Source organism: Eulemur rufifrons, chromosome 6, assembly GCF_041146395.1.
Source record: "Eulemur rufifrons isolate Redbay chromosome 6, OSU_ERuf_1, whole genome shotgun sequence".
NCBI lineage: Eukaryota > Metazoa > Chordata > Mammalia > Primates > Lemuridae > Eulemur > Eulemur rufifrons.
Genome location: NC_090988.1, coordinates 87,073,850 through 87,089,987, shown reverse-complemented (window position 1 = coordinate 87,089,987; position 16,138 = coordinate 87,073,850). Strand labels below are relative to the sequence as shown.

General features: G+C 42.1%; 1 protein-coding gene across 3 annotated transcripts in view; it reads right to left on the bottom strand.

Annotated features, from left to right (window-relative positions):
* Positions 1–2,035: 2,035 nt before the first annotated feature.
* The window catches only part of ALKBH3 (alkB homolog 3, alpha-ketoglutarate dependent dioxygenase), a 34,198-nt gene continuing 20,095 nt past the window's right edge, over positions 2,036–16,138 (bottom strand). For all 3 annotated transcript variants that reach the window (XM_069469854.1, XM_069469853.1, XM_069469855.1), the window contains 2 exons: positions 4,358–4,456; positions 2,036–3,575 (listed from right to left, as the gene is read on the bottom strand). In XM_069469854.1, coding sequence (XP_069325955.1) covers positions 3,483–3,575; positions 4,358–4,456 — 192 coding nt within the window. In that variant the 3' untranslated portion in view covers positions 2,036–3,482. The remainder of the gene's footprint in view (positions 3,576–4,357; positions 4,457–16,138) is intronic.

The window sequence follows — 16,138 nt, the reverse complement described above, 5'->3', positions numbered from 1 at the left end:
AGGACAATTGTAGACGAGGTCCCTCTGAGGAGAGTATGTGGGTGGAATTATGTATAAGTAAAGACTTAAATAAACAGAACGCATCACTATGGAAACATTCGGCTTTATCAAAGGCACCCTTAAGAAAAATAATCAAGACTTCAGATTCAACACCACAAGTGTTTATGACCAGAAAAGGCAAAGTGGGTCTTAGATATTCCGCAGCCAAGTAAAAGTTGCCAGAACTCAAGGAAGAAATATTCCCAGCAGGGCAGGAAAGCATCATTTGTCGGGACTTTCTCTGAAACCCTCCAACTGGAGCAGTCTGCTCACTGCAGCACCTACTTAACTCTCTGGGTTCTCAATGACGCAATTCAGGAGACAGTTCCAGTTACTGATCGGGTTCAGACAGACCTGCCATGCACTAGGGCAGGATGTCAGCCACAGAGGCAGCAGGGAGTGGGTGTCACAGGGAAATGGCAGGTTTATTAGCTGTGACCCAAACTTATTAGGAAGCATCAATGCCACCTGAGCTGATGGTTTAGTTAATGAAGGATCAATGAGGATCCTGATTTCAACACTCGGGACAAAATTGGATACTGTGTGTCACAGTGTTCCAACCCCGTGCTTGGAAGCAAGTTGTCCTTGTGTAAAAACAGACATTTTTAGTGTTGAGCCTGATCTGTTTCTTTGGGCTCTCTGCTGACTGGAGTAGTGCTATTGGCAAATATTGTGAGGAAGCCTCATACTGAGTTTGGGTGTCATTCAGGGTCTGCAAAAGTACTCACAGATAAGAATGGGGGAGAAGGATCACAGGGGAAAACTCACTTACCTCTGAAAGTTTCCAAATGTATCTACTCGGATACGGTGAGGATATTGCCAGGAAGTCACTTGCCAGGAAGGTTGGCCAAGAATTTGTCATAACACCAGAAATTGCATTCTGTCCCCCCAAAATGAGCTTCCCCAGTTAAATGGCCAATTGCCACTCCAGTCAGCAGTAGTTTCTGACTAGAGGATGCTAATGTTGATTAAGGGGAGATGAGATGCAGACGCTTGCCCTGACACACAGGAAAGTCAGGAAACAAACAGGTGGCCTGTGGTCAGCTGTGACCAGCTCTGCAGGAACAAGCCCTGAGTGAGGCTCAGGCTTCTAGGGACGTCCAACAGACTATTCCACCAAAATTCAGCACAGCAGAGGAAAAAGCACACAGGTTTAGGGACTATGGTTTGAATTCTAGCTCTGCCACTACAAGTCCTGTTAAATTACTTTACCTCTCAGAGACTCAGTTTCCTAGTCTCTGTGAGGGGAATAGTATCTTTTTCTTGCAGGGCTGTGGGGAGAATTAGGGATCATGTCTATAAGCTCTAAGGACAGTGCCTGGCAGGCTGCTGAAGCTCAGAAAATGGACAGCTAAAAAAACCAAACCTGTTTTTCTTCGTGCTATTGCTGTTATATTTGCTTCCTCTGCTTTACAGGAATTGTAAGCAAAAAATACTTTACCCCTAATTCCTAGCTCAGATCTACCATCAGTAACACGTAGCAACAGGTTGATGCAGTCACTGCGTAGGGCTGTCTTTAGCCATGGACTGGAACTCCTGTCCATCATTAAACCCTGTAGTTTTACTCCACAGCAAGTACCTACTTGATGTTTCAGAAGGGACATTATCTCAGTGGTGGAAAAAAATGTCAGTTTTGGCATATGGTATTTACAGTGACAGCAAGAAACAAAACCTAAGATTTGCTGCTTTCAGACCAAGAAACCCAGGTGGCAGCCCACCCTGTCTGCTGCAGAGTAGGAATTTGTTTCCCCGAGAGACAGGGGTGTGACAGAGCAAAGAGATCAAACGCACAGCTGACGCAGGAGGAGATCATGACACTCCATTAGGAGGGAGGGAGGCTGGAAGACTTGGAACCATCTGCCAGTTCTTTCATTTGTAAGGAAGGGAAGAGAAATCTCCCAGTGTCACGCATCAAGCTTAGAACCACAGCGGGCTGTACCACCTGGTCAGGTGTTGTTTGCTTTAGTAGAAGAACAGCTGGAATTAAAAAGACGCTTTATTTTATTTTTATGGAGATTTGTACCTCCGTCACTGGAAGGCTTAGTGTGATGCTCAAATTTTATAAAGCATTTAGTATTTTTTAGAGAAGGAACATGTTTAAAAAAAGAAAAATAGGGACTACGAACGCAAGGAGCCAGAGAGCTTGTGAGAGAACAGTGTGGCCAGGCATGGCAGCACACCTGAGCTGAGGAAGGGCCTGCCGGGCCTGTGGCACTGTGCCATGACAGATTCAGTCCCACGGCATGGATGGAAGCAGGACTGAAAGCAAGAAGGTGCTGTAAATTTCCCTCACAGGCAGACAGGGGAACTCTAACTCTCTTGCCCTATTTTCATCCATTTAAATTTGTTTTCTTTCTCTCAGGTTTTCCATATCTTGGTTTGGAATGAATCTGGCACACTGTTCCCGAGTCCAGAGGTCAAGATGACACGTGCTTTTATGATGCAACAAGGGGCAGCACTCTGTTTTGTTTTGGGAACCTCAGTGACATCACAGCCTAACCCTTGTACCTTGGGAAATTGTATGTAAGAGAACACTGAGTCAGAAGAGAGCCTTAGTCATCAGGCTACTGAAATTGAAGGTGACGAGAACTATTAGGCAATTGAGTGTATTCCCCACAGGACTGCTCCCACTTCTATCTGGTTGAGGTTTAAATGACTCAAGCGATTCTCTAGGGGGATCTAATCTATGTGGAACAGCTGTCATTAGCAGGGCATGTGCTGTGCTTCTGCCTGTATTTCAGCCTGCTCCTTATCATGACGTCACCCAGTTATTCCTCCCTCCAAGGGCACAGTGGGCTCTCATAATACAAGGAGTCCAGGTGACTGCTTGCAGGTGGCTGGACTCGAGCATCCTGCCTTCACTCTTTATTCAGAGGCCTGTGACCTGTCTGAGTGTCGCAGGAAGACTGACAGGCAAGGAGACTCAGTTAAATCCCGTGTTCCCCGAATATGCAGCTTTTCATTACAGCAGCACACAAGCCAGGATGAAACCACCTCTGTTTGGGTTTCAGCAGCTGTCTGCCTAGGGAAGGCTCCAGAGGCACTGCTACATATTTATATCGCCACTAAAGTCACATGGAACAAACATGTGCAGATTTTCCCCAGAGGCACAAGTCCATTCATATTTCCTCAAAAGAAGAGGTAGGGGAGGGCAGGAGAAAAACTGCTTATGGACAAAATCATCCATGAGCACAGCCACATGGATTTTAATTTGCCTAAAGATAATATGCAATTTTGCAATGTGATTAGTGATAACCATTCCCACCGTAGACATATTACCAATATGAACCGCTGGCTCTCATTTAGTAGGAGCTGGGAAACAAACCCCACCATCTTCCAAACAGCCACACCACGAGATCAGCGGGAACCAGCCTCTTGAAGTTTCTTCTCAGTGGAAGGGTTGCTCAGTCTTAGTGCGGCTTCTCTCTCTCAAAGATCTCACATCACTGGGGTGCCCCTCTAGGGTCTGGATAAACTGTCCGAAAGGTCAGGTTGACTCTCGGGTCTCTAGAGTGGTATTCTTTGGGCACTCGATGCTATATGGAAATATACATAGCTCTCTGACATAAATGCACACACACATATTTTAGTTCAAAGCAATTTAAGACTTATTTATAAGAATATAGAAATATTTCCATTTTATCCCCCTTTAAATGAGCAGCTGTAAGTTCTTTACAGTCTTGTGGACACGGGTCTCCTTCCCTGAAACAAATTCCCATCCCCGCCCCCACTGTGCTATGCCAGCATCCCTGCGGTGAGATATTTTCATCTTTCCTAATTGTTGCTCTTCCTCTCAGACTCCTGCCAGTTTCCCAAATATCATAAGAAAAACATAAATAGATGAGACCAAAGAAAGGCACGTGATTCCACTCTCATGCTAAGTGTTTTTACATTAATATGCACACCATAGAAATGATCTGGCCTAAAAATGGCCTGGCCTAGCTGTGGAACTTTTGGCCCAGTGAGATAGTCATTAGCTACCTGAAGCTATTTAGATTTAAATTAAAATTAAGTTAGAAATTCAGTTCTTTATAGCACGCTAGCCACATTTTAAGAAGTCAACAGTCACTCCTGGCTAGTGGCTACCACACAGAATACTTCCATCATCGCAGAAAGTTGCACCAGATACGGCTGCTGCAGAGGTGCATTTTGATTGTCAGTAAGTATCAAAACTCCTTGGAAATAATGCCACCCTATTGCCTCTTGCCCATTATAAAAGGAACCTACTTTTTACGTTTACTTAGCAATTACTAATCCTCAGCCAGTCAGGAAACTGCCTCCACGGCAGAGTGACTCCATATTACTTGCGCATTCTCACCTGCCAGTCAGCTTGTGTGGCGCCCTCCATGATTAACAAGGTCCCGTGATCCAAGGGTATCTTCACTCTTTCCACATACGTGTAGTCTCCATTCTCTTCCTAGAAAACAGCATTCACTGCACTGAATTTTTCCTTGCGGGATCCAGATGCAACAAACCTGACAGCGGTCAAAAGAATGGAACCCTCTACTCCTCAGCCAGACTGCGGGGGTTCATGTACTGGCTCTGTCATTTGGCAGCTGCTTGGCTGTGGACAAGTTATCTCACCAATCTGTACCTTGGTTTACTTATTTGTAAAATGGGGATGATGACAATATCTGCCACCCAGGGCTACTGTGAGCCTTGACAGAATATGTGTAAATCACTTGGAGCCCGGCACATCATAAGGAGAGTGTAAGTGCTAGCTATTATCACCACCATCTGAAATCCAGAAAAGCCCATTTTGGCCTGTGAAGGAATTAAAAGTCACATACACAAGAATTCTTTGCATCTGCCTATGGTGTGCTCTACATTTCAACATAGTCAGTGTGGAAAATACGGCTTTTTAACCAAGACTTGACGTGATGAGTTCTGCTTCTCCGTTTCACAATTTATGCTAATTTAATAATTGGCACCCATGCTAAAAGTAGGCACAACTCTTCCCATGGCCACTTTGCTGTTTTGGAGATGTCCTCTTGCCTCTTTCTAGAACAAACAGAAAGATTTCCTCAAAGAAGGGAGCTCTGGCTTGACCGGAACAGTGCTGCCAAACTGAGATTGGCTGGTTAAGCCTTTAAGGATGGATCACAACTCCTGAACAAATGCCGTGTCTTTACACAGCCACTTTCTTCCAGAGAGCTCAAAATCAATTTGTGTCCAATATTATCGTGAGTCTTCACAGCATAGCCTGTAAGCAATCAATAGGTGGTGTTACTCCTCCTTCACAGCTGACAAAAGGGTACGTTCAACAACTTTCTTGCCCACAGCAACAAAAAGCATGTCAAGGTTGAGACCCGAGCTTCCATTTCTTCACCTCCATTCAGGCCAGAACTGACGGGCCCCTCCATTCATCTGCTTCACTTCCGATGCAAGGGGTTACCTTTGGGTTACTGCAGGATTGACTTCAGTGCAATACTATGTTTATGTTTATTACTGGAGGGGTGCTTCTGAGAACTTAACTGTTTATAATGATTTCCCCCAGGAAAATCAAAATCAAAACAATAATGAACTTGCATAAACAGTTTAAGTTCCAGGCCCCAACCCTTGGCAGTGACTTTGTCAAGCATAGTCATAATTTTTATAGGCAGAAGACAGAAGCAACATTTGAAATAACTTTTGGCTTCAGTGATTGATTTTAATTGTGTCTGCCACCTTTTCTCTTACAATAATAAGCAGGCTCCAAAATATCTACATCTGACCCCTCAGCCAACCAGAGAGCGGTGGGAAGGTGACCCTGCCCTCAGGGTAGCCCAGCTCCATTTCAGAAAAGCAAAAGACTACCCTCTGGAAAAAAAAATACGCCAGCCACGGGAGCTGTATGTCCTACTGGAGAAGAGAGATCAGAAGGGAGTGCCTTGTATCGTCCATGAGATTAGGGAGTCCAAGGCTCCTTAATTTAGGCTGTAAAGTCAGTTACCAGATCAAGGTCTAACATAGCTAGAAGCAGAAGAATTTCTGCTACCCTCTACATAAGTAGGGAGTGCAACAGGGACTTAATCCATGAATCAAGTATAGACACTAGGACAGGAGAGTAGAATGACACAGAGAAGAAAGACTTAACCACATGAGGACAATTCTGAGATGACAATCTCTTAGAACATTAAAAACATTATTGGGAAGGAAGGGGTGCTAACACCAATGGAAGAGAAGAGGTGAGCACCGTAATTCCTGGAAATGTGAAGCAGGAGTAGCCCTCACAAATGAAAAACAATTCCAAATGCAAGAGAAAAGTATCAGCATTGATGGAAAGTGATGTTCAACAGATCCACATTTCACTTAATGTTCCTAAGATCTGAAATTTTCAAATGACAGAGAGCCTCAGGTTGGTTTGAATACATTACACCCAATAGAATGATTAGTCATACCAAAAAGCAGAAGAGAATGAGGCTTCATTTGGGAGGGAGCCACTTGAATCAGTCCACAGAGGAGACAGTGATACACAGTCCACCCACTGTGAGAGGCGATGTCATTAATTTGCTGCTTGTTTATTCCTTCCAACACCCTTGGCTTAGGAAGTGCATTCCTAATTTGCAGAAGGAGGTGGACAGGAAAGAGGACAAGGGATCCTACCCACACAACAGACCTCACAAATGCATCCTTCTCTGGAGGCCAGTGACCACACACCATAGTGCCACCCTTTAACTTAACCAAGGTGCATGGAGACTTTTTCCACTTAGGAAGCAGATAAAGGTCAGAGGAGTTTACGTGGCTACACACAAAGGCTCAAGTTGATAAACGGATAAGCAACAGTGGAAGCACGGGTAAGACTGTTTAGAGGAGCGCCTTCACAGTCATTAAGCATGGTTAAGTTACCAAAACAAGTCTCTGTCGACCTTTTGATTTACTCAGGACTTTGTTCAAAACAAAACAAAACACACCCCCAGAAAACCATGGCTTAGGATAAAATTTTCCATCTCTGATCCTGGTTAAAAGAATCTTTTAGGATCACAATGAATCGACAGGGTAGGTTTTGGTGTTGGTTTTCTATACATTGAAACCTTATAAGTACATGGAAAAAGCAAATATATATATATTTTTACATTAATGTTGATCGACATTCTCCCTCTCTCTCCAACTAGTCAGTTCATTTGAATGTTTAACTCTGCTTTTCTAAGGCTTCCCACAACTCTTAGCTCCATCTCACCAAGATATTATCCTCCTGAGTTTCCTTTAGAAAAATGCTATTTAGGAAAAAAATCTGGGTGTATTTATTGTTGTCATTACTACCCATCCAACAGACAAGAAACTGAAACATTTTTCTTTTCATTGGAAGGGTAATTCATATTGTATGAGATTTGGATTTTTCTTACAATCGCCCCCTTCTTGTCCTAAAAGGGTATCTTGGAAATTACGAACAATCATTGATGCTTTAAAATCATCGACATAGTTTTTCTTTCTAGAATATAAAAGTAACGTAAGTTCACTAAAGTAAATGATGCATTTGTAATTACTTATTCAATGTCTGGCTTCCTACTCCCTTGTATACTCCATGAGGAAAGGCCTGTGTGGCCCTGCTCTTAAGAAACATACACAGTATCTACTGCACGTATCAAGAAATATGTGCTGAATGACTGAGGAAAAGTACCCAAAAAATATAAAAAAAAAAAAATCACCTTTAATTCAGCATTCACACAAGACACACACATGGAATATTCTATGTTCTATATTGTAGGGTACAATTGTGTACTCCACATTTTTAACATTATATTGTGAGCATTTTTCTACGTATTTGAATATACACTCTTTCAAAAATATGGTTATATAATATTCCTTCATATGAACATATCCTTCCTTCTTTAAACTCATACTTTGTGACCACCTGTATGTGTCAGGCATTATGCTAGTGCAAGGATACAGCAGTAAGGAAAACATTGTTGGAGACTGAAATTTTAATATACTAGTATTATTTTTTTAAAAAACAAAAGAAAATAAAGAAAATGCTACTGCAAGTAGATTTGGGGGCAAAACATTTCTGACTATATTTATAGAATATGTATGTATTCTAGAAAAAAATATATATATATTTAGACAGGGTCTCACTCCGTTGCCTAGGCTAGCATGCATTGGTGTCATATTAGCTCACTGCAACTTCAAACTCCTGGGCTCAAGCAATTCTCATGCCTCAGTCTCCCAAATATCTGGGACTACAGGCATGTACCATTACACCCAGCTAATTTTTCTACTTTTTGTAGAGATGGGGTCTTGCTCTTGCTCAGGCTGGTCTTGAACTCCTAGCCTCAAGCAATACTCCCACCTTGGCCTCCCAAAGTGCTAGGCATGAGCCACCATGCCCAGTCTCTAAAATACATTCTTAAAGAATGAAATTACTGGAGCCAAGGGTACGAACTTTAAGGCACTTGATTTATACTGCCAAACTGCTTTCTTGGGAAGGCTACAGCAATTTATAATGCCATCAGAAAACAATGACAGTACCTATCTTCTGGCTGACAAAGATGAAAAAAATTAGGGGAGAAATGGCAATTCATTCAAACTTAGAATTCTTGGGTTACTAGCCCAGTTCAACTTTTTCTTACAAGTCTATTTGCTGTTTGTGTTTCTTCTACTGTGAACTCTCTATTCATGTCCTTTGTCCATTATTCTTCAGGGATGTTAATGTTTTTTCTTATTGATCTATCACCATAGATAGTGAGATATTAGCCCTCTGTCATACTTTTTGCAAATACTTTTCTCATTTGCTATCTTTTAACTGTGCTTATAATATTTAACATAGAATAGCTCAAATATTTTAGAGTCAACTCTCCTGACCTTTCTTTGGCTCTCCTTCGTGGTGTTCATGCTTAGAAAGCTTTTTCTCATCCTGAGGAAAGTTAAATATACAACTGCATTTCCTTTTAGTTAAAAAAAAAAAAAAAAAAAAAGATATATTTTTTAGATTTAACTCTTTAGTCTACCTGGAGTTTTGTGGTCTTTTCCCCCCATGCTTCTTTTTATAACAACTTCCAAGTACTTAAACCAAGGTGTCCTGTTGGACTTTTTGGACAGGATCAACTATGCAATGTGCTCAGGTGCCAAGCATGTTAGGTAACTATTATATCTACACATTATGGCTAATCCCCACTACAACCCTGTAAAAGCAGCGGGTGGGGGGCAATATTATCCATTTTATCATAAGCAAAGGGAGCTAGAGGGAGAATACCTGTCTAAGGCAAAAGGGTAGCTGGAGGCCAGGCTAGCTTTTGAACATAGATCTGCCTGGCTCTAAAGCCTATATTCTTTCCACTATACTGTGTTCTCCAAAGTGAGCTCTATTCCTTCTGAAACCCTATATTTCCTGTCCTAATTATATGGCACCCGACTATACTGTAGGGGTCACAAACACCAGCAAGTAGCATAAACAAGAGGCATGGGCCGGGTGCAACACAGTGGGAAGTGGGGGCCGTGGGGAACCAGGGGCCTCCATACAGTGGTAGCTGCTCTGCCAACGAGCTGCTCCAGCTCACTGCTCCCCAGTGTTGCCTCATCTTCTGGGTTTTTCAGGAAAATTGATCAGCGGGATTTTCATGTGAAATCTCCTGAGTTATAAATTTTGGCAACGAATTTGGTTTCTTTAAAAACACTGGGGGCCAGCCACGGTGGCTCACGCCTATAATTCTAGAACTTTGGGAGGCTGAGGTAGGAGGATCACTTGAGGTCAGGAGTTTGAGACCAGCCTGAGCAAGAATAAGACCCTGTCTCTACAAAAATAGAAAAATTAGCCAGGTGTGGTAGCTCATGCTTGTAGTTCCAGCTACTTAGGAGGCTGAGAGGCAGGAGGGTCTCTTGAGCCCAGGAGTTTGAGGTTGCAGTGAGCTAAGATGACACTACTGCACTCTAGCCAGAGTGACAGAGTGAGATCCTGTCTCAAACATAAATAAAAAATAAACAAAATAAACACCGGGCAGTATAAACAAGTCTGAGGGTCAGATTCAGCTCCAGGGCTGCCCAGCTATGCTGCTGATGGAGCCATGACATGACTGCCTTCCTTTATTCCCAAGGGCAGCTGTCATCCACCGGGCTTCTTTGATCCCCTTTTGCCATTCCACACAGTAGTGCCTGATAGAAAGCTCAGGACACATATGCTACTTCATTTTCAAGTATCATATTATTCATCTTACCCACAACTCAAACCCCACATCTTACCCACAAATCAGAAAAGGCCATTCAAAGAAAAATACGCTTCCAAATTACTGAGCTCAGGTAACAGTGAGGCATTTAGTTTTCCAAGTCATCTCCGATCCCTTACATGAGCTAAACACAAAACTTCCATCTTTTTACTAAGAAGATACATATAAAAACAAAACGCAGAAAGGACAAATGAAACAAAGTAGAAGCCTGCTACCTGCTTCTCAGTTCCCAAGCTCACAGCAAGCACTTGACACACAGTGACTGCTAATTACTACACTGGACGCAGTAGGGAAGGCACCACAGCCATGGTGGGCCCCCGAACCCTGGAGAGGACTTAAGCTAAGAGAGTGGAGGGCATGCCTAAGGGACAGCAAAGAGGTACTTTTGTAGAAGGGAGTAACCGTAGAGGGAACAGTGAGAGACCAAAGCTGGTTGCGCAAAGATTATTTCACATCGAGATTTCACAATCTGGCTAAGGAGTTTCCATGTTATACTTTGTTCCAGTAGAAGCAAATCAAGACTTCTGATTTGGAAAACAAAATGATGAAAGCAGTGAACTCCATCTTCACTCTATGCTCCTCTTTCTCTATTCTCTTGCCCTAAATGATAATGTACAATTCATAGTTTTACATATTGTCTATATTATTAATTTTAATTCAATTCAACAAACAGTTGCTTGACCCAACTTGGGCAAGTGATTTAACATTGTGTCCCAGCCACCTCATCTGCATGATGGGAATAACAACAGCATCGATTTTACGAAATTATTGGAGGATTCAATATAAAGAACTTAGAACACAGCCAGGCATAGAGTCAGCACTACACATTTGTTATTTATTATTAGCATTTTACTGTTGTTATTTTAACAATTCTCAAATGATGACTAGCCCAGGCCTGTGTCTGAACCCCAGACTTATACAGCCAATGACCTACCCTACATTTGGAAGTCTCAGGCATCTCTAACTAAGCATGTGGAAGAAGGAACTCCTTAAACAAGAACAAAATCACCTGCAGAAATTCCTGCTTCTCCTCCGAGTAAATAGCACCTCCACTCACCACTGCTCAAGTCAGAAACCTGACAGTCATTCTTGGTCCTTACCCTCGCATCTAAAATATCATTGGCAAGTTCTGTTGGTTCATCCTCAAAAACATACGTCAAATCCATTCACTCCTCTTCATCCCCACTGCCACCTTAGTCCAAGCTGGTGTCTCCCACAAAGACTAGTGCAATCATCTTTTATTTAGTATCCTACTCTTGCCTCTCCCCAAACTATTCTTCACACAGCAGCCAGAGTGATCTTTTAAAAATATACACCAGATAATGTCACAACCCCCTTTATTCCCATTACACTTAGAATCAAATCCAAACTCAGAGCTTTAACAAGTGGTAATTATCTCTCTGTTTATTTGATTATCGTGTAGCTCCTGTGACCTCCATGATGGCAGGGACCGTATGTCATGTTCACTGCCACATCCCCAGAGCCGAGCACAGTACCTGACACAAGGTAAGTGCTCAGTTAATATCTGGGGTAGGGGAGGGAGAGAAGACAGAGAGAGGGGCAGAAAGGAACTATTCCTGAAAATATCTGGCATCTGGGTATTGGACAGAACAGAGGGAGCAAAGATCAGCATTAAGGACATTACAGCAGAAAAAAGTCATTTTAGTATTTTAGGCATGTGGTAAAAAGAGCCTAGGCTGAAGATGGTTGCTGTAAGAGGGATGGGCTCTTTAGACATGTCAAGAAAGAATTAAGATGACTTGGGAATTGATTATACATGAAAAACAAGGGAACAAGAAAGAAGTGAAAATAACCTGACCAGGAGAATGAATGGTGGTATCACAAACATAAATGGACTTATCAGCAAGTGTAGAGTTTTGTGAGAGAACAATAATGAATCTGATTTTATGATTTAAGTTTGGGAGTTATTTGTCTCATGAACATGTAGAAAGTGATGACTGGAAACTTGATATAGAAGTTTAAGCTGGAGATAAGGGACATAATGATAAAGAGGACAGAAAGGGACTTTCCCCATATGGCATTTACAATATACTGCCAGTTTACAATCTCTGAAAAAATAATGTACAGAAAAATAACGGAATAAAAAAGTATGAGAATACCAAATAAAACACTATTTCAGAAGCCAATGGGAGGAAGAAAAGGCAGCGAATAGAGGCCGAGTTTCACGCACAGTGCTGACAGATCCTGGTAACTGATATTACAAGGATGACAGAGAGGCCCAGGTACTTGATTTGAGTCGATCACAATCATGAGAATTTTAGCAGAGTGGTGGGATAGAGCTAGAGAGCAGGTGTGTCAAGAGTGAGATAAGCTGTGAGGACACTATAGAGGCAGATAACTGATTCCCATATATGCGCTTCAAAAGCAAGAAAAAAACCAAGATGTCAGCATGCCTGCAGGGTCAAGCACAGGGTTTTTTGAGATGGTAACAGAGACTTCTCTAGCCCTCTGGGCCAAGAATCAGATAGATGGTGGCACTGCTTGGCAAGGACAGTCAAGGCTTTTTTGCAGACTGAAATGATATTTGAAAACTAAACACTAGCCCGTGCTACAGCTACTTACCTACTGAGGTAACGTCCCTTTACTTGCCCTATCACCCAACTTACAGCTCTTCTAATAATGTCCTTTATAAAAATTAGTTCTTTTCAGCTTGCTTTCCCAAACTGTGGTGCTAAATTGAGCTTGAGGTCCCAGCTGGGTTCTAGACTGCTTCATGGATCATCTAAGCTTGCAGCTACATCTGGGCTGCAAAGTTGTTCCTCTAGCACTGATAGTAATAGAAGAACACAGCTGGACTTTTTGTTCATAGTGGTAAAATATTCGTAAAATCTGACATAAACACAGCATATTAATTACGGAAAGAGACTAAAGCTGGGACCCCACAAAGTTATCTTTGCGGAGTTATTCTGCTGACTCAACCCACATTTTAAATGATGGCATCCTCAGCATCAATCTGAAATACTTTACCTTTAAAAACAGAAGGAGCTGTTTCTGAAATAAGATCTGCTAAAGTAAGAGGCTAGCTGGAAAAGCATAGATTTGAAATCACTGAGGTTATTGGATGGTTTTAAACTCACTTGCCACATACAAATCTCTGGGTTTTGATAACAGACTTAAACCTAAGGCATGAAACTATAAGAATTCTACAAAAAAATGTTGGAAACACTCTTACAGACATCGGCCTAGGCAAAGAATTTATGAAGAAGACCCCAAAAGCAATCACAGCAACAACAAAAATAAATAAATGGGAGCTCATTGAATTCAGCTTCTGTACAGCCAAGGAAACAATCATCAGAGTGAATAGACAACCTACAGAATGGGAGAAAATATTTGCATGCTACACATCCAATAAATGGCTGATAACCAGAATCTACAAAGAACTCAAGCAAATCAGCAAGAAAAAATTAAACAACCCCATTAAAAAGTGGGCAAAAGACATGAACAGAAACTTTTCAAAAGAAGATAGACGAATGGCCAACAAACATATGAAAAAATGCTCAACATCTCTAATCATCAGGGAAATGCAAATCAAAACCACAATGAGATATCACTTAACTCCAGTGAGAACGGCCTTTATCAAAAAGCCCCAAAACAACAAATGCTGGCGTGGACATGGAGAGACCGGAACACTCATACATTGTTGGTGGGACTGCAAATTAGTACAACCTCTGTGGAAGGTAGTGTGGAGATACCTCAACGAACAAAAAGTAAACCTACCATTTGATCCAGCAATCCCACTACTGGGTATTTACCCAAAGGAAAAAAAGACTTTTTATAAAAAAGACACCTGCACTCAAATGTTTATAGCAGCACAATTCACAATGGCAAAGATGTGAAAACAAGCCAAGTACCCATCAGCACATGAGTGGATTAATTAAATGTAGTATATGTATGCCATCAAAAAAATGGTGAACTGCCTTTTGTATTATCCTGGGTAGAGCTGGAGACCATTCTTCTAAGTATCAAAAGAATGGAAAAACAAACACCACATATACTTACCATCAAATTGGAACCAATCGTTCAACACTTAGGTGCACATATGGAAATAACACTCATCGGAAATCAGGCAGATGGGAGGGGAGAGGAAGGGATGGGGAAATTCACACCTAATGGGCACAATGTACATTATCTGGGTAATGGGCACACTTATAACTTTGACTCAAACAGTACAAAAGAAATTTATGGAACCAAAATATTTGTACCCCTGTAATAATCTTAAATAAAATTAAAAAAAAAATACAAAAAAAGCCCAACAAATATTTGGGTTTTTATCAAACTCTTTCCTGCTTTTTGGCATTCATTTGGCTTGGGAGGTTCTGGTGAGGCAAATGAGAAAAGTAAGCAGAAAGGACCAGTATGTGCAATCAATCATCCAGGCACACCTAGTGATCTTAAAAGCTTAATCATGCAGGACTTCACCAGTACCTCACTAACTTACAGAAGAGGGTTTGGGAGGCCTGAGCAGTTGCTGGCTGCAGCAAAGGCTCTCCCTGCAGGCACTGAAAGCACAGCACTGTAGCCCAAACTAGTACATACACTCCTGCCTTCCCTTCTGGATTGTACACATTGAAAGGTAAATGAAATTCAGAGTGAAATACCTGCTGACAGTATATTGTTCAGATTTATTGTTGATATAGTACTGAGGGTAGGATGGGAGTGAGAAGTTAATGAATTTAAGCAAAAACAAACTCAGCTCTCCACCCACACTGTAGCTGTTCCAGCTTCACTGAATGTGCATTTGAAATCAGAAGAGTTAATGTGATGAAGATCCATTCCATCCCTTCCTCAAATATAATATTTCCAAGAAATGCAGCTTAAAAGAACTGCTGTCTTGAAAGAGCTTCCACTCCAGACCATAGCACCAGAAATAAACACCCTCCATCCTCTAAAAGCATATGAGAACAAATTCCGCCATTCCTGACATCCAGCTGAGCCCAGTCATTAGCAGAAGTGCAAGCCTCTCCAGCCATCTGTTAATACCAGTATACTCATTCCCAAACTGTTCCTGGGCATAATCTCATCACACACAACCCCTCACCACTTTCCCTCTGTACCCTTCCACTGTGTTCTCTGGAATTCTCATTCAGAGATGAGCAAACTCGCCTATATCCTCAACCTCCGTGAGCTCTGAAGGCTCCCTCTGCTTCCTTGTCCTAGCTGAAATCAGGCTATCTCCAGAAGATTGCAAATTCCCTGAACCCTCTCATGTGGAAGGTAATCATGTCTCCTAATCCAGTGGATCACAGAGCCAGGTGACAAAGTATTCTCCTCCCTCCTCATTAGCACTTTCAGATTATTATTCCCATGAGTCCCTTAGAAATCCCTGCTCCTCTGAGCTCATGATCCCTCTCTCCTTCTCAACCTTGGTCCCAAGTATGCACAAGGTCTAACAACCTCCTAATTGATCTCCTTGTTTCTACTCTTGTTCCTTTCTAGTCTAGGCTCCATGCAGTAGTAATAGTGGCCTTTTAAAATTGCCAATCAGATCATGTCACTCTTCTGCTTAACATACCTCAGTGGCCTCTTCATGTATGTAAAATAAAACCCACTCTTTCCTGAGGCTCCTGAGTCTCTGCATGACCAGGCCCTGCCCACTTTCTCCATCTCATCACCTGCTACGCTCCTCACACTGGCTCACTCTGCTCCAGGGCAGGTCCTCCTTTCCCTTCCTCAAACACATTTAGCTCTTTTCTGCCTCAGCTAGGCAGCCATCCTCCATGAAAATGTGACTTGTGAAAGATGAGAAAATCACCAGAAGGCTCGAGAATAGTTCTTAAAGAGTCTGGCAAAGGGGAGAAAAAAGTCTATCACTGGGACAAGGTCTGAAAGTCGGGTTTGCAAGCCAACCCCATGCTAATCATGGCACACACAGAAACACAATGAATCACTTTGCAAAAGGTTGCCCTCCTAAAGTTAAAAGTGCTGTCACTAGCAATACA